The 19,038-nt window shown below is 42.4% G+C and overlaps 1 protein-coding gene across 2 annotated transcripts in view; it reads left to right on the top strand.

Annotated features, from left to right (window-relative positions):
- GALNT14 (polypeptide N-acetylgalactosaminyltransferase 14) overlaps nt 1–19,038 on the top strand; it is a 555,349-nt gene that overhangs the window by 449,517 nt on the left and 86,794 nt on the right. For both annotated transcript variants that reach the window (XM_063444081.1, XM_063444080.1), the window contains exon 4: nt 6,501–6,568. In XM_063444081.1, coding sequence (XP_063300151.1) covers nt 6,501–6,568 — 68 coding nt within the window. The remainder of the gene's footprint in view (nt 1–6,500; nt 6,569–19,038) is intronic.

The following is a 19,038-nucleotide window of genomic DNA, read 5'->3' as shown; positions in this document are numbered from 1 at the left end:
AAGAACCTGGAAGTAGATATAGTCGCTGTTTGACAGACAGCCAACAGAGGAGGACTTAACCCTGCAATCAGGGGAGGGCTGGCAGCCTCAGGCCTGGGGGGCAAATCCAGTCAAGTAGCCCATTGCACCCCCGAATCAGCTCACCATCCATGCCCACCTTTTTCTGGTTTTATAACGGATATTGATGTTATGCTAATCAGTAGCTCTTTTCCATACCCACTCCTTCACGGCTCCGACTTTCAATGTTGTTAGAGCGCAGGCTGAGAATCTCTGAGCCTGTGCTCTGACTCACTAACTGAGCACCGGAACCACGAGGGAGAGGATATGATCTAAGGCACCTACTGCTGGTGTGCACCAGTGGACCACTGGGGAATCATTTAAATTAAAGGGACAGAAAACATGTGCTATAAACCAGGACGTAGAACTCCTCCTCTAGTAGACAGCCACTAGAGGAGGAGTTAACCCTGCAATGTACTTATTGCAGTTTATGAAAACTGCAATATTTACAGTTGCAGGGTTAAGGGTAGTGGGAGTTGGCACTCAGGCCACTCCAATGGGCAGAATGGGTCTGGGTGCCTGGAGTGTCCCTTCAATGTGCTGGTGTCCTAAACTTGTGAGCTGTGTTGGCCACCGGGCGCCTCTGTTGTCATGGCACCCTACGTGACCCCACAGCTTGCACACCTCAAAGGCTGGCCTGCTGACAGACACACTGACACTCACTCTCAATAACACACACACACACACACAAACCCTGAAAGACAAACACTCACTGACAGGCAGACACATACACACACACACAAACACTGACAGGCAGACACACACTCACTTCCAGACACACACACACACAAACACACACTTACTGACAGGCACACTTACTTTCAGACACACACACTCACTTCCAGACACACACACACACACACTTCCAGACACACACACACACTTACTTCCAGACACACACACTCAGCTTGCACACCTCAAAGGCTGGCCCTGCTGACAGGCACACTGGCACTCACTCTCAATAACACACACACACGCACAAACCCTGACAGACAAACTCACTGACAGGCAGACACACACACCGACAGACACACACACACACTCACTTCTAGACGCACACACTCACACTTCCAGACACACACACACACTTCCAGATGCACACACTAACTCCCACACACACACACACTAACTCCCAGACACACACACACACACACTCACTTCCAGACACACATGCACTCACTTCCAGAAACACACACACTCACTTCCAGACACACACTCACACTTCCAGACACACATTCACACTTCCAGACACACTCACTCACACTTCCAGACACACACACTCACACTTCCAGACACACACACACACACACACTAACTTCCAGACACATACACACTCACTTCCAGACACACACACACTCACTTCCAGACACACACTCACACTTCCAGACACACACCCACACACACCCACTTCCAGACACACACTCACACTTCCAGACACACACTCACACTTCCAGACACACACTCACTTCCAGACACACACACACACACTTCCAGACACACACACTCACACTTCCAGACACACACACTCAGCTTGCACACCTCAAAGGCTGGCCCTGCTGACTGGCACATTGGCACTCACTCTCAATAACACACACACACACGCACAAACCCTGACAGACAAACTCACTGACAGGCAGACACACACACCGACAGACACACACACACACTCACTTCCAGACACACACACACTCACTTCCAGACGCACACACTCACACTTCCAGACACACTCACTCACACTTCCAGACACACACACACACACACACTAACTTCCAGACGCATACACACTCACTTCCAGACACACACACACTCACTTCCAGACACACACTCACACTTCCAGACACACACTCACACTTCCAGACACACACCCACACACACCCACTTCCAGCCACACACTCACACTTCCAGACACACACTCACACTTCCAGACACACACACACTCACTTCCAGACACACACACACACTTCCAGACACACACACACACACACACTTCCAGACACACACACTCAGCTTGCACACCTCAAAGGCTGGCCCTGCTGACAGGCACACTGGCACTCACTCTCAATAACACACACACACACACACGCACAAACCCTGACAGACAAACTCACTGACAGGCAGACACACACACCGACACACACACACACACTCACTTCCAGACACACACACACTCACTTCCAGACGCACACACTCACACTTCCAGACACACACACACACACACACACACTTCCAGACGCACACACTAACTCACACACACACACACACACTAACTCCCAGACACACACACACACACACACACTCACTTCCAGACACACACACTCACTTCCAGAAACACACACACTCACTTACAGACACACACTCACACTTCCAGACACACTCACACTTCCAGACACACACACACACTTCCAGACACACACTCACACTTCCAGACACACACACACTCACTTCCAGACACACACACACTCACTTCCAGACACACACACACTTCCAGACACACACACACACTTCCAGACACACACTAACTCCCCCCCCCACACACACACACACACTAACTCCCAGACACCCACACCCACACTCACTTCCAGACACACACACTCACACTTCCAGACACACACACTTCCAGACACACACTCACACTTCCAGACACACACTCACACTTCCAGACACACACTCACTTCCAGACACACACACTCACACTTCCAGACACACACCCACACACCCCCACTTCCAGACACACACTCACACTTCCAGACACACACTCACACTTCCAGACACACACACTCACACTTCCAGACACACACACACTCACTTCCAGACACACACACTCACACTTACAGACACATACACACTCACTTCCAGACACACACACACACACTCACTTCCAGACACACACTCACACTTCCAGACACACACTCACACTTCCAGACACACACACACACACACCCACTTCCAGACACACACTAACACTTCCAGACACACACACACTCACTTCCAGACACACAACCCTCACACTTCCAGACACACACACTTCCAGACACACACACACACTCACTTCCAGACACACACACTCACACTTCCAGACACACACACACACACACTAACTTCCAGACACATACACACTCACTTCCAGACACACACACACTCACTTCCAGACACACACTCACACTTCCAGACACACACTCACACTTCCAGACACACACACACACTTCCAGACACACACACACTTCCAGACACACACACACACACACACACTTCCAGACACACACTCACTTCCAGACACACCCACACACTTCCAGACACACACCCACACACACCCACTTCCAGACACACACTCACACTTCCAGACACACACTCACACTTCCAGACACACACACACTCACTTCCAGACACACACACACACACTTCCAGACACACACACTCACACTTCCAGACACACACACACACACTAACTTCCAGACACATACACACTCACTTCCAGACACACACTCACACTTCCAGACACACACTCACACTTCCAGACACACACTCACACTTCCAGACACACACACACTTCCAGACACACACACACACACTTCCAGACACACACTCACTTCCACACACACACACACACACACACACACTTCCAGACACACACACACACACACACACACTTCCAGACACACACACACAAATTCCTTGTTGCTCCTACCTTTAGGAGTCTTCTGGGTCCTTTCCCCGGGGTCCAGTGACTTCCTGCTCTTCTCTGCTCCCTCGCGCAGTTTAGTGATGCGGGGCCGGAATGACGTCATATTCCGGCTCCCGGCATCACCAGAGAGGGCGCGCGAGGGAGCAGGAAGATCATCAGCAGAGGCAGTGCTCCCTCGCCGCCTGCCTCCTTCCTCATGCGGCCGGTATATTCCTGCAGAGCAGGCACCTGCTGTCTGGGACAAGCAGGTGCCTACTCTGCCTTGCTACCGGGGCGCCCTAGGTGGCCAGCTGACCACCTGCTGGGCTCCCTGTAAGAGGCCATCAGCCTGCTCCGCGCGGCACCCCCCTCCTCCTGGCGCCCAGGACAGCACTGCAGCGCCCGTTTTGCAAACGATTTAGGGCGGCCTGGGGGGCAATTGCCTCCCTGCCCCCCGGCCCAGCCCGCCCCTGCCTGCAATGTAACTATTGCAGTTTATACAACTGCAATAATTACACTTGCAGGGTTAAGGGTGATGGGAGTTGGCACCCAGACCACTCCAATGGGCAGAAGTGGTCTGGGTGCCGGGAGTGTCCCTTTAAAGTAGAAAAGGAACAATCTAACAATAAATATATATATATTTGTTTTTAATGTTAGTGTTCCTTTAATATTCTCAGTCTTCTGTTAACAAAAATAATATTTTTTGCATTATTACTCTCAATAATTTGTACCAAATTACTTTTGCTCTTTATATTATATTTCCTCTTTTCTGGACTTTGAGAATAGTTCATATTATCTATAAAGGTTGACAACATAACTCCTAGAAAAATAAAATTGTAATGCTAACACAATAGGTGAGCTTATCTAGAACGATTCTGCATTATTCTTCATATATACCGCAATTAAACACTATCAGCTATTTCGCTTATTCATTGGGCTGTTTGAGCACAGAATGATAAGAAACAATTTATATTCTGTGAGTTTGCAGCAAAGTGCAATTCTTTTTTTTTTTATCTTCATTTTTATATTTTACAATAAATATTTTAATGGACTATCTTTATAATATACTGTTAATAAAATAAATGGCATTTTCAGTAAACCTTTTTAAGCCCTAAGATTTCCATATGTCATTTCATAAACAAAAAAAAGACTAAAAAACACAATTGAGACTGAATGTAGTTATCAATACAAAAAATGTCATACATGCGTATTCTGCACAAAAAATGCACTAGACAAACATATGAATGCGACTTTCTAACCAAGCCCCTGTTCATTTTTATGGTTTTATTTTTTTTTCATTTAATTTATCCATTTGAGTAATCTTTAGTTAAAGGGACACTGTAGGCACCAACACCACTTCATCTCAGTGTTGTAGTGTTCCTGTGATGTTGCTTGTGTACATTGTTACTTTGTGTTTGGTATTTGAGATGTTTGTTCTGCTCATGGATAAACACTTGATTATTGACATTGATTATTTGTTAGAAAATATGTTTTCAAGTTCTTTGAGGCATTCAATTTGTATTAAAGTTTTCTATGGGCAATTTAAGGTGTAGATGATTATTTTTCAGCAGGACTGGAATTGTAGAAACTCTATTGGAAATTGAAGTAAAAATTATGGCCAAAATATTCACATTTTAATAAATTCTCCAAGTCAGATATGTAATATCAGGTGTTACTTCATTGAAAAACCCCGTCAGTAAGTAACCTACAATATATTAAAGTAACACTATAGTCACCTAAATTACTTTAGCTAAAAAAAGCAGTTTTAGTGTATAGATCATTCCCCTGCAATTTCACTGCTCAATTCACTGTCATTTAGGAGTTAAATCACTTTGTTTCTGTTAATGCAGCCCTAGCCACACCTCCCCTGGCTATGATTGACAGAGCCTGCATGAAAAAAAAACTGGTTTCACTTTCAAACAGATGTAATTTACCTTAAATAATTGTATCTCAATCTCTAAATTGAACTTTAATCACATACAGGAGGCTCTTGCAGGGTCTAGCAAGCTATTAACATAGCAGGGGATAAGAAAGTCTTAATTAAATAGAACTTACAATAAAGAAAGCCTAAATAGGGCTCTCTTTACAGGAAGTGTTTATGGAAGGCTGTGCAAGTCACATGCAGGGAGGTGTGACTAGGGTTCATAAACAAAGGGATTTAACTCCTAAATGGCAGAGGATTGAGCAGTGAGGCTGCAGGGGCATGTTCTATACACCAAAACTGCTTCATTAAGCTAAAGTTGTTCAGGTGACTATAGTGTCCCTTTAAATTTGACTAACGTAATAGTTTATCCACTAAACGGTGGGTCCTGGCGAGTTGACAGCAAAATTATAAAAAAATTGATCGCAATCTCAGTTTCAGGTACTTCTTTGTTTTGTATATTTGGTTTAACTTTAACATTACGGGATTATTCACTACGTAGTCAGTTGTGATGATCTTGAAACTAAACTTCAAAAAAAGATGCTGGAATAGAGAATATTCCACTCGAATGATTCAGGGTAAATTTAGAAATGTAAGTTTAGTTAGTAAGCCGGGTGCAAATGCATTACAATCCACAGTTCAGTAAATATTAGTGGGAAATAATACAGATATAAACGCACAAGTCTCACAAAATTATTTATTATGGAATTATGTGTAAAACATGAATATAAGTAGTTGTCGTAGTGATTGCTATATGAGTATATTTGAAACAATAAAAAAAAAGTACTTTTCCCATTCATAATTTTTATACAGATTTTTTTCCTTAAAAATTATTTATAATGTTTTTATTTTTGTCTGCAGTGTGCTCAATCGAACGCCTATGCACCTTATCCATGAAATTATTTTAGTGGACGACTTCAGTGAAAATTGTAAGTCCGCCAATATTTCAATATTATTAATGTGTGTGCAAAAATATACAACTGAATATTTATGAAATTTTGTTTAGTTTTATTTAAACATTTTTTTTTTCCAAATCGCAAGACACTGTTTTCCGAGGAACACAGAAACAGAATGAAAAGGTCAAAAAAAAATTCCGGGACCATGCGAGCCGCACGAAGTAGACAATATGCCAACAAGGGTAGGCAGCGTTCGTTTCAAAAACACTACTGCTCAGGACTGCCCACAGAGAAGAACCATTGGACCCACAGATACAATGTTAAGCATACATTCAGATAGAACTCTTACTTGTCCCATATGTCTATGCTCAGGCAATTGCAAAATGTAGGCCAAAGTAGACACGCTGGATACATTCTGCAACTCTGCAATGTTTCCAGCACAGCCGTTTTGAAATTAAATGAACAATTCCATGGTCCATTAAATATGATTTACTGCTTTGTTAAAGGGACACATTAAAAACCAAAAAGCACTACATCTTAATGTAGTGATTGCAGATCATAGATGCTGTTCCTTTTCCCTCGAAAATGTAAATGATTCCATGTCTGAGAAATGGCAATGTGTAGATTGGAAAGAGAGCCTCTCGTGGCTGTCAGGCTGAAACACATTAAGACCTTGAAAAATAAAAAGTCTTTACATTCTGTGTCACACGCTTAGCTGGTAATGCTTCTCATAGACACGCATTGAATTTAAAGCTCGTTGATGGGAAGCATCCAATTAATGGAGCGTAGCAATTGCTGTGCATGCGCCGTAGGTCTCCAAAGCTTCTCAATGAGTTACGTCACACTTGGAAATTACTCTATTGAATAAAACATTAAATATCAACTCGATTATGTGTTAACCTTTTTTGTCATGAGATCCTCTGTTTTTGCCCAGAACCCAGCTTAGGTCTTGCCAGGGTACATTGCATCGGAGGTGCTCTCTATGCTATCTCAGGGCTTAGTTACAAGTAGCTTTTAGCTGATACTCGACAATTAATAATAACATTTTGTAGAGTCAGAAAAGTGTGTGATACATTTTGTGATTTGAAATTTAATTGGATCATTATTTTTTCAAGAAGTTGGCCATTGTACTAAATAAACTCGAAGAGAATGATCGATTGCACCTAATAGAGTCACATGGGAAGTAACTGCTGTTCAAGGAAAGGAAATTAGAGCCATTAACTACTTTGAAACTGCGAAAGATTGAACGATGAGCTGACAGAGCACAATAAATGTTCTTTTGGAAATGCACCCCTAAGAAATATATGAACTTAATAACTTCCATTAAATTCATTCCAGCCCCTTTAATTCTGCATACAAAAGTCATGAACAAAAATGAACTGTTTCATCAATGTCTCTGTTCTCGGGTTAAACGAGAGAGCATTATCTCTTTCATTCTTTCTTCAGCGTTGAAATTAGTGTCACGCCAATTGTCACGTCAATGTCTTAATTTTACTGAATTGTGTGCAGTATTCATGAAATTCAAACCTATCTGCTGAATTCAGAATGCGGGTATTAGCACGTCTATAAGGCAATTATAGTTAAACATATACTGGAATTGGTTCTTCTTACAATATAGTCTTCACCAACTTTTTTTTTTTCCTTTTTCTTTTTCCTTCTTTTCTTTTTATATAATTGAAGTTTATTGATTTCATTACAATACATACATCCACATTGTGTCATATCAAAAACATACGCCTTAATGGAGACATAACCATTCTATTATTTATATAAACATTCAAATTACAATAGTCTCCATTTTTCTTATTTCCCCCTTCCCTCCACCCCCATCTCTCGGAATCGGATTCAGCTACCTATGTTTACAGGTACGTTCTGTGTGAGGTGCCCCCGTAGAGGTTATTAGGTGACATATTTTAACTCAATAGCGTTAGCCGCCTACTTCGTACCGGAGCTGGCCGGAGGGGGAGTCTGAAGCGTTGCATGCACACATGTAGTGGATACCTTAATGGTAACAGTGTTTCTTTGATAAGCTAACGAGTTAGTTTGTCCGTTACCTTGTGTGAGTTAAACATCTAAAACAGAGATAAACAAAAGGAACAAAAAGAAAAAAGAAAAAAAAAAAAAAAAAAAACGAACAAGAATACACAGTAGAATATCAGGTAATCAGTGAGTAGTAGGTTATTGTGGACTTAGCTGGTAAGAACGTGTCATGTGAGGAGAGTTACTCGAAATACTCCTGTTGTTAGGGTTGCTGCCCCCCAGTTTTGAGGGGAAGAGAGCTTCCCAGGGTTCCCATATCCTGGATGTTGTACAGTTAGCACCCACAGAAAGGATTGCCATACGTTCGTATGCATAGTGAAGGTTTATTTTATCTACTAATGCCTGTTTTGTCGGGCAGGTGCTGGATTTCCAATTAAGTGCTATAAGTGCCCTGGCCGCAAGAGCTATATGTGATACTAAGGCTCTCTGATGAAAGGTCACCCAAGGGGGGAACTCCAGCCAGAGATATATTTCAGGTTCTGTAGGTAGCTCGAGCAGTAGTGTTTCCACCAGCTCCGCCACCACTTTCCACAACGGTTGAACTGCACGACAGTTCCACCATACGTGGGTCATGGTGCCCCTCTCTAGGCCGCATCGCCAACATGTTGCCGACGCTCCTCCATACATCCGGCTTAGTCTGTCAGGGGTAAGGTACCAGCGGTAAACAAGCTTTCGATGAGCCTCTATTAGTGTATAGCACCTGGTAACACCCCTTAGTGCATTTAGTCGTTTTATCCACCTTTCCTGGGAGACTATTTTACCAGATTCTTTCTCCCATTGCGACTCTAGTGTCATGGGTTTTCCGGACCCCGGGACGGCAAGGGCTCTATAGCAACGAGAAAGGAGTTTGGGCTTCATCGGTGCAGTCCAGCATGAATCTAGCAGTAGCTGTGTATCACTATCCATGGGGTTGGTATCTTTTCTCCTATAATCAACATGTTCTAGTATCACCCCTTTAAGTTGCAAGTATGCGAATGTAAATTTCGTTGGCAGTTGATATGTTTCTTGTAAGGTTGGGAATGGGAGGAGCTCTCCCCCTAGGAGTAGTTGTGATATATTCGTGATCCCCTTAATTTCCCATTGTCGAATTGAAAGCCATGGAGATATGGCCTTTAGGGCAGCCAAAGGCGCCATTTTGTGAAATTTAGGCTGTGATTGTTTTTTATGAAAGGTGGACCACACATCTAACGATGCCCTTGTGGTCGAGTATAAATGAGGTTGTGAGGTTCTCAGGTTGGGGGGTGTCCACATATGTGCTAATAAAGCGTCTCCCACCATTTGTTTTCGTTCCATGTCCACCCAGCTTAACAGGCCAATTGGTGCGTGGAGATTGATTGCTTGGGCTAGTAAAGCCGCTCTGCTATATTCCCATATCTGAGGCACCCCCATACCCCCTTCCCTGAATGGTCTCTGTAACACCTCTCTTGCCACTCGGGCTCTACCTCTGAACCAAATAAAATCCATAAATATTTTTTGTGCTTTCGCACAATAGCTTTTCGGAATTTTTATGGGGAGCATCCTAAAAATATACAGCAACTTAGGCAGCGACATCATTTTAAGTGCATTTATGCGGCCTAGCCATGAGATTCGGACATCTCTCCACCCCCCTAACTCCTGTCGTAGGGCTGCCAACATTGGGACATGGTTGTACTGCATCAAAGTGTTAATGGATTTGGTTATTTTCACTCCTAGGTAGGTTACATAGTCCTCTCTCCAATCAAATTGGAAGAGCTTGGCCAGGATCTCCCGTTTGTTTTTTGGTATATTAATAGGCAGTGCCTGCGTTTTGCCCGCATTGAGCTTATAATAGGACACTTGTCCAAAGGTGCGTAACAAGTCTATCAGTTCGGGAAGGGATCTCTCTGGGCAGGAAAGTGTAAGTATGATGTCATCCGCGAAGAGCGAAAGTTTGTGTGTTTGGTCCCCAATTGATATGCCGGTAATGTTTTGTGAATCTCTAATGATTTGAGCTAGAGGCTCCAGACACAGAATAAACAAGAGGGGGGACAGGGGGCATCCCTGCCTAGTCCCATTAGTGATGGCAAAGGGGGAGGAGACAAAGCCCGCATTAGAAACACTCGCTGTAGGGTTTGTGTATAGTGCCATTATGGCAGTGATAAGCGGAGGGGGGAGTCCGAATCGTCTCATCACCTCCTTCATGTATAACCAATTTAGCCTGTCGAAGGCCTTCTCCGCGTCCAGCGCTAAGAGAAGGCCCTCACTAGACGTCTCCCCGATGTGATGTATCACATTCAGGATATGTCTGGAATTGTCCGACCCCTGTCTCCCTTTGGTGAAGCCTGATTGATTGTAATGTATGAGTTTGGGTATGATTGAGCTAAGTCTACTTGCTATGATTTTAGCATATAGTTTTGTATCTATGTTAAGGAGTGATATTGGCCGGAAATTCGGGCAAGCAGTCGGTTTTTTACCCGGCTTCGGTAACGTAGCTATGTGGGCTAAGAGCATTTCCTTAGGAAGGGTGCCTTTTTGGAAGCTGTCATTCAATAAGGCTAGTAGTGAGGGACTTAGTTGGTCCAGGAACGTCTTATAATATATGGCCGGGAGACCATCTGGGCCAGGACTTTTTGCCGCAGGTAGGTCTCTTATGTGAGTCTGTAACTCCTCTAGCGTAATAGGCGTTATGAGTGTCTGCGTGTCTTCTTCCTGTAATCTGGGCAGGTGGGACTTATCTAGGAACGTATTGATCTCATCTAGAGTTGGGACATGGGTCGAAGGGTCCTCTTTTAGATTGTACAGTGAGCCGTAATATCTGGCGAATTCCTGTACAATTGTATCTGGGTTTAATATTTTGTCTCCTTGCGCTGTGTGTATGTATGCAATCTTAGTGGCTAGTGCTTTTTTTTTCAGTTGTGAGGCTAAGAGGGCTCCCGCTCTATTCCCTTGCTCAAAGAAGCGCTGTTTAAACCTTCGCAGTATGAAGTTTGTTTTGGCCAGTTCTAATTCTTCTAGTTGGCGTTGTATGTGTTTAAGTTCCTTCGCACGGTTGGGGGATGGGTCTACTTTGTTTAGTGCGGACAATTCCGTCAATTGTCTAGTAAGTGACAAGTAATTTTGCAGCCGTTTGGCTTTAGCATAGCTGGCATGTTTAATTAAAACCCCTCTGATGTAGGCTTTGTGGGCCAACCAGAGTAGGTCTGGCTTCGTGGCCGGCAGTTGGTTCGTATGGAAGTACAGGTTCAACTCCTCTCGGATATTTGCTAGGATTTGTGGATTTGTGAGTAGGTGTTCATTCATGCGCCAGGAACCTCTACCCCTGCTAGGAAATTGTTCTCCTAATGTGAGCGTTACCGGCGCATGGTCTGACCAAGAAATCAAACCCACTCCCGTCTCCTGTACCCTTAATATCATTGAATTGTGTAATAAAAATCGGTCGATCCGTGAGTAGGAGTTGTGTGCAAGCGAATGAAACGAGTAGTCCCGTTCCAACGGATGCGTCACCCTCCACGGGTCGATATATCCATGAGTTAAGAGGATTTGATTCAGTTTCCTCGTTGTGGGGGCTCTATATGTCGCGGTGGTGTGAACTGCCGTCCCTAAGGACCTGGTGTCTAAGTGGTCATCCAGAATAAAATTGGTGTCCCCACCTATGATCACCTTCCCCAGCTTCTTTTCCTCAATTTTTTGGAAAAGCGTGTCTAGAAAGGCCGGTTGGTCAGTGTGTGGTCCATAAATGTTCACTAGTGTGAAATGTGCGTTGTTAATTGTGCATTGAATTATCAGATATCTGCCATGTTTGTCTGTGTGTTTTGCCACCAGTGTAAAGGCAACATCTTTGCTAACAAGGATGGAGACTCCTTTTTTTTTTTTAGCATAACAGGAGTGGAAGTCAATCGGGAATTGTTGAGAATTGAATTTAGGTCTGTGACCCCATTTAAAATGTGTTTCCTGGTAAAAAGCTATGTGGGCTCGTGCCCTTTTTGCTTCCTGTAGTGCCAGGCGTCGCTTGTGTGGAGAGTTTAGCCCTTTTGTGTTAAGTGAGAAAATGGTAAGCACCATCGTGAGGAGGGGTTTTAAGAGCTGACCTTAGGGCCCAATGGCCCCCTTACAGGGTAGATCATCATTCTTTTCCCACATTGCCATAACCTTACATCACCCTCATTAGACATATACGCATACAGGTTATACCAGCCATAAATATACATTGTTCCCACTGAAAAAAGGAGTGATAATAGAAGTAAACAGAAATAAAAAGCAATAAACCAAAAATTAACTATATACAGGTGTCCCCCCACTCCAGATAGCCTCATCCGAGACATCTGCGTGTTGATCAGGGACAAACATTTTGACAGTGTGGTCGTACCACACCGCATTGGCTCTCTAGTGAGCCTAGTGGGGACGTGGGTAGGAGAGTAACAAAGGCGTGCGTACTAAAGCCTTCGCACGAAGTTCCGCTTAGTACGGCCTTCTGGTGAGTAGCAACAGTCTCGTGATTGTATAGGCACTTCCGTCTCTTTCTTTTCCTTTTTTCCTCTTTTTTTTTTTTTCTCTCTAATACTTTTTTTTTTTTTTTACAGTTTTGTTATAACATTTTCTCTTTTTTTTTTCCTCCCTTTTTCTTTTTTTTCCCTTTCCTTTTTTTTTTTTTGTTTTTTTTTTTTTGCAATGCTACAATAGAAAAAAAAACCCAAACAGACAAGAATATCAGATTGTCAGTAAATAATACTACACCCTCTCCGTGGTTCCCTGCATAGCTCGAACTCGTCGTTTGACAGTTCCAAAATGATGGTTCACTTAGCGGATGCTACTTTCTGCCAATCCCCTGCGATTCTGGTAGCCGCCGGCTCCGGATCTCTGATCACTGGTACCTCTGCTTGGAAGGGGATATTCCACTGAGTCAATAGTCTTCTTCCTTCCTCCGGCGATGCAACGATCTTGTCTGCTCCGTTCTTGTGAATGATGAGACGGGTGGGAAAACCCCATTTATAAGGAATTTGCACCTCTCTCAGTGCTTTAGTGATGGTACCAAAGGATCTCCTTTTTGCTAGCGTAGCCGGTGATAGGTCTGCAAAAAGTTGAAGGCCTGTATATTTCCCTGTCAGACGCGCTGGTTCTCTGGCCGCTTGCATCAGCCTCTCCTTGGTGGCGAAGAAGTGGACCCGGACTATAGCGTCCCTGGGTACCGCCGCGGGTATATTTCGTGGTTTCATGAGCCTGTGAGCCCTGTCTAGCTCCAGTTCTTGATGGGAAGCCTCTGGCAGCAGGGTTTGAAATAGCTGTGTCAAGTACGGCTTTAAATCCTGGGCCCTGACCTCCTCTGGAATACCGCGCAGGCGGATGTTATTCCTGCGGGTTCTGTCTTCTATATCTGTGATTTTGGTATCGAGCGCTTGCAATTTTGCAGAGAAGGTATCATAGGCATCAGCCAGATTATTGTGAGCCTCTATGATCTCCTCTGTCTTATCTTCTAAGTGAGCTGTTCTTTCCCCTATAGCTTGAACATCCTTTCTTATGTCTGCTGCTAATTTCTGAAAGTCTGACCTGATGGTGGCTTTTAGGTCTTCTAGCAGCTTAGGGATATTGGTTTCCTCAGCTTGTAGGGCAGTGGTCCGCGATATTGAGGTGATATCACTCCGTCCAGACTCACTGCGCTCTGATTCCGAGTAAGGAGAACGCTCGCTTCCGGCGCCATCTTGGAAGCGCTTGTTTGGCGGGGAAAAGGCCGCGATCTGCAGTGAGGGCGTTTTGCCCTTAGATTTACGAGCGGATTTGCTCGCCATGGGTGCTCGAGGGTGCAGGCAGTCGGTAAGTGCCCTTAGAGGTGCTGTAGCCGTCGCTACCTGGTTGGATTCAGGCTGATTTGCCGTTAGTTGAGCGGAGCTCTGTTCTTATGCGTCCGTTTGCATCCCGGTCGTGGCCACGCCCCCCTTCTTTTCTTTTTATTCATTTTTCAATAACATAGTTCATCTAGACAATTTCAAGAATTTAAGTATTGTGAACTAATTAAATAAAATTGGACTTTTCCATTCATTAAATTATGTTAAGTTCTGTTTATATCGTCCTGTATAATGTTTTACTAAACAACCTACTTTTCACACGTACGTACAAAGACATCACAATTACAATACAATTACAATATTGTACCATTTATATATATCCTATTCTGAAGCTTTTCATTTATCCCAGTTTATTCCCTTTATTATCTTCCTTTCTTTTCCCTCCCCTTTCTCTTTCCCGTTTCTCTTTTGCCTTCTTTCTCTTAAACGCTTGCCCACTCTGGACCCAACATGCAAAAATAGTCAAATCTCATTGAGTACATTTTATTTTCATTTGACATCGTGGGAGCTGAATGGAATGCCAAATGAGAGTAACCAGTTTGACCAGGTTTTAGGTTATGAGTATAACTGTATCTAAACAAGGTTCTAGGTCAGAAGACATGAATAATCCACACTCCTAGTTTAGATATGTATGATGTCCACTGTGTGTATCTCATAGGACTATACATTATAAATAAATGACTTTTGGTCCAACATCGTCAAAATCATAGCACATGCACATTAGCTTTTCCCCATTGCTGATGTTGGAGGAGGCTGAGATGGAGCCAGCGATAAAAGGGATTCCTTCAAAAAAAAAAAAAAAAAGACCTCCATAATTGCTTTGATTTTGATTCCAAACTTGCACTGTGTCTTTAACAATGACATTATCATGTCAGTGTTGGTGCTGACAGAAGTTCACATCTTACTCCACTTCATACTCATGTCAATATTGACACCAACCAAAGTTTAAGTCTTGATTCCTACCATAGTTGCACCAAGCTCAACATTGAACATAGACCATGTCTCACCATTATCCTGACTAGCAGCAAACCAACATCAATTGTGTGCACAGGAATGACATGGGCACAGCTATAGATGTCATAGGCTTCAGTTCTGATGGCTTCAGTTCTGCGTGGTTAGTTATCATACTTACCTTAACACAATTTTTATGTAAGTTGCTGCTTATAGTGTGTGTACGTGGATGCTGCTGATTCTAAATTCAATTACAGACTTGGCTCCATCCAGTATAAATATTACAGACTAGTCAGCATACATTTAGTATAAAGATAGATAGATAGATAGTATAACTATTGACCCAGAGTTAATAGATTATTACTAGTTTTAGCTAGGTTACTAGGAGGCAAAACCATCTCATCTCTCCAAGAATAAACACGTGGTGTTTAGACCCTGCGTGTGTTTTAATCCAAGCACTTCACTACTCCCAGCTCTTTCCTACGATTTGTCCTTCTCAAGTCTTTCTTTGCCTTGTGTGAAATACACCTCAGTCTGGTACCTAGAAGGTTACCGTATCTCAGGCTGAACCAAAGCCCACCGGTTATTTTAGCCTCATCCTGAGAGCCCTTCTTACGTTTGAGCGGTTCTGGGTCATGGGGCTGATTTAAAAGCATTGATAGGTGTTTATAAAGCAAAGCACTGTGAATCTATCTCGTTCTATCGATTTGAATCCACAAACACATCCCAAGACATGACTCCTGTCAGTGTTAGTTTATAACAGGCAGAGGGGGTATTGTACAGCTATGGACATGGAAAGCAAATATAGTCTGTGCGATTAGCATTCATCTGTTGTGTTTTGAGCCACTGTTGGGCTTCAGACTGTGTTTATCACTAATGGAATTCCTTTTATTGTAATGAAACATGTGCATTGTGTTTCTGTACGTTTATTCATGGGCCAGCCAGCGCCACGTAGGCCCATCACATGCTGATTGCATAAAGCGCGACATCTGCAAGATCATTCACTCGATCCACAGAGAACAGTTAAGGACCAGATGGAGTTCTCACAACCATCATGTACCATTGTCAGACGATCAATCCGTAAGACCATGTTTTTAGATTCTCTTCTTCTTTTATTTATCTTGATTACTGTATTTTTAGACGCTCGTGCTCATACATATTTTATATCAAAGATCACGCAAACAATATATTAACAGCATGCGTAAATCAGAACTAAATGGTTGCATATAGAGGCTTAACCCCTTAACCGCCATGTTTTCTTTGCCAAACTAAATAATTAGTAATGTGCACAGATAACACAAACTGTTTTAAAAAAACAAAAAAAAAAACAAAGCACTTTGTGCTTATTTCTTTCTGTTTAAGGATGTCTAAAAATATCATTGTGTACATTTCTGTCATTATAATTTTGAAGTAGCTACCTAAAATTACCACCGATCTCAAGGAAGATGCGTGTCCTCCTCCGTGATGGTCAAATCCAACGCTTCTCAGAGAGGAACATTGGGGACCAAATGCGCATGCGCGGTGAGTGCCTCATGCGTATTCAAGCTTCCCTTCTAGTAGCTGTCAGGAAGATAGACATTATGGTGGACATAATACTGCAATGTAAATATTAAAATTTCTAAAAAAAAAAAAAAACAACCTGAAATGTATTACATTGCAGGGTTAAAAGGACAGGGCCCCTGCATCCAGACCATATTATTGAGATTGACTATAGTGTTCCTTTAGAGTGAATGCTTTGTTTTTCAAGCAGAAAGTCAAACACGGATCGGTTCTGGCTAATGTCATCTCCAAAAAAGGGGCATTGAAAGATTATTGACAGTGGTGGGATAGAAAGAGATATGAATAATGCTTGGCTTTGATCTAGAAATAGTACACTTTAAATAGTGTGTACTCTAGATAATACACAAGAACACAAGGTAACAAATATTAGAACGCTAAAGAATGAATATAGAATTAGATTAGTGACCCTTGCATACAGATCAATGCCTGTCGCGATAAGAGCAGTTCTAGAATTGATGGTTACACACTAGGTGTGCCATAAGTGTGGAAGCAAAAAGTAACAGAAAAATGAAATATACAAGTGTTTACTAATATTGTCAGCTGATTGACAGAAAAATCCAAGGACAATCACAGTATTTAAATGAAAGCTTATTCCACTGTTAAAGTTGGTTTCTCCCATTTTTTTTAAATCCAGGAAGTCTAGATGTATTTAAATATTATTTAATGATTTTATCTCGGTAAATAAACATTCAGAGCATTCATACAGCGTACGCTCAGCATTATGTATAAATAAAATGCCCCCTACCTTACAATTTATTCTGATATATTTATCATTATAATGGCTTTCCAGAGCCTTGTAGACCCAATACACCAACTAACATCTACACATTTCTTAATGTTACCGGCCTATCTAATGCAGTTAATCATACTCCCATATCTACATGTCCTCCAATAGTGCCCAGTGGGAAATATCTAAACATCCCTGCGTGTATACTGTGTGATTTATGAGAAAGATGTAATGGTATTTCTTATTGTGCAATCAATCATAAAATGTATTTTTATGCCGCTGTATACCGCAAATGATCCGTAATATTCACTGCAGTTAATGGGAAAGAACGGATTTATTTACAATAAAACTACAAAGAGATGAAAAGCTCATTCATAGGCGTTAGTCTGGACCGATATGGCTGTTTAAAGTTTAATATTTCTGTCCCTTTTTAGAGACAAAATGCTCTCTTAAATAACTTTGCAAATAGCTTGCAACAAAATTCCCTAACTCACATGAGTTGATGATGGTTGTATTTTGAGAAATTTGCAGACATACTGTGCATGAATTTTACAACATTATTCACTAAAGTGTAAATGGTAAATATTTGGCCAAAATTGGAACATTTTCCGAATTTTGCCCTAAAATTTTAAATTTACTTTCAGTTTCTGACAATATCAAACTTCAGTATATAACCCATGTGGTGTGAATCCAGTCACAGTACGTTCAAGGTGGACAGTAAAATGAAGCCAGACCAAGTATTGCAAACAAAAAGGGTAAACAAAAACAGGTTTGCACTTACCCAATTCCAGTGCCGATGTCCCTCCGTGCTGGGTCATGCTCCTTCTCCACCGATGTCAGGCAATGGGAGGACCTAGTGAGACCTAATGAGTATACGTGGTGAGGCCTTGCACTAGGCAGTTAGTTTGAGGATAATTCAACCAACTGAGAATAATATAGAGAAGAAAAGAGATCAAACCCTTCTCAGTAAGTACGTTCCTTGTTAGTAGCGGCTTCCTATTTTACACCTGCCTAAATTGACACTTTCCTTGCTCCATTACGTTTATCGCCTCAAAACAGAATGCACCTGTAATGGTTGATTATATATTTCCTACCTGTTCTATGTTAAATTTTGTATTTATTGTGTATTAATATTGTTTTTGTATTTTATTTTACCCTATATTAACAATGCAATGTTTTGTGGACCCAGGACATACTTGAAAACAAGAGAAATCTCAATGTATCTTTCCTGGTAAAACATTTTATAAATAAATAGAAAATCCGTGTTTTTTTCCTCAAAGCCACATCGGTCGTGTACATAGAAAGTGGCTCACAAACTGAAATGTACGAATATTATTCAATTCATACCTAGTGTCAAGCTAAAAGAGTTAATAATATGTATCAGAACAGCAGGGTTCAGGATTCTCAAACAATAAATGTAAGGATCC

This window comes from Pelobates fuscus, chromosome 2 (genome assembly GCF_036172605.1).
Source record: "Pelobates fuscus isolate aPelFus1 chromosome 2, aPelFus1.pri, whole genome shotgun sequence".
NCBI lineage: Eukaryota > Metazoa > Chordata > Amphibia > Anura > Pelobatidae > Pelobates > Pelobates fuscus.
This window is presented reverse-complemented; position numbering and strand designations above follow the sequence as displayed.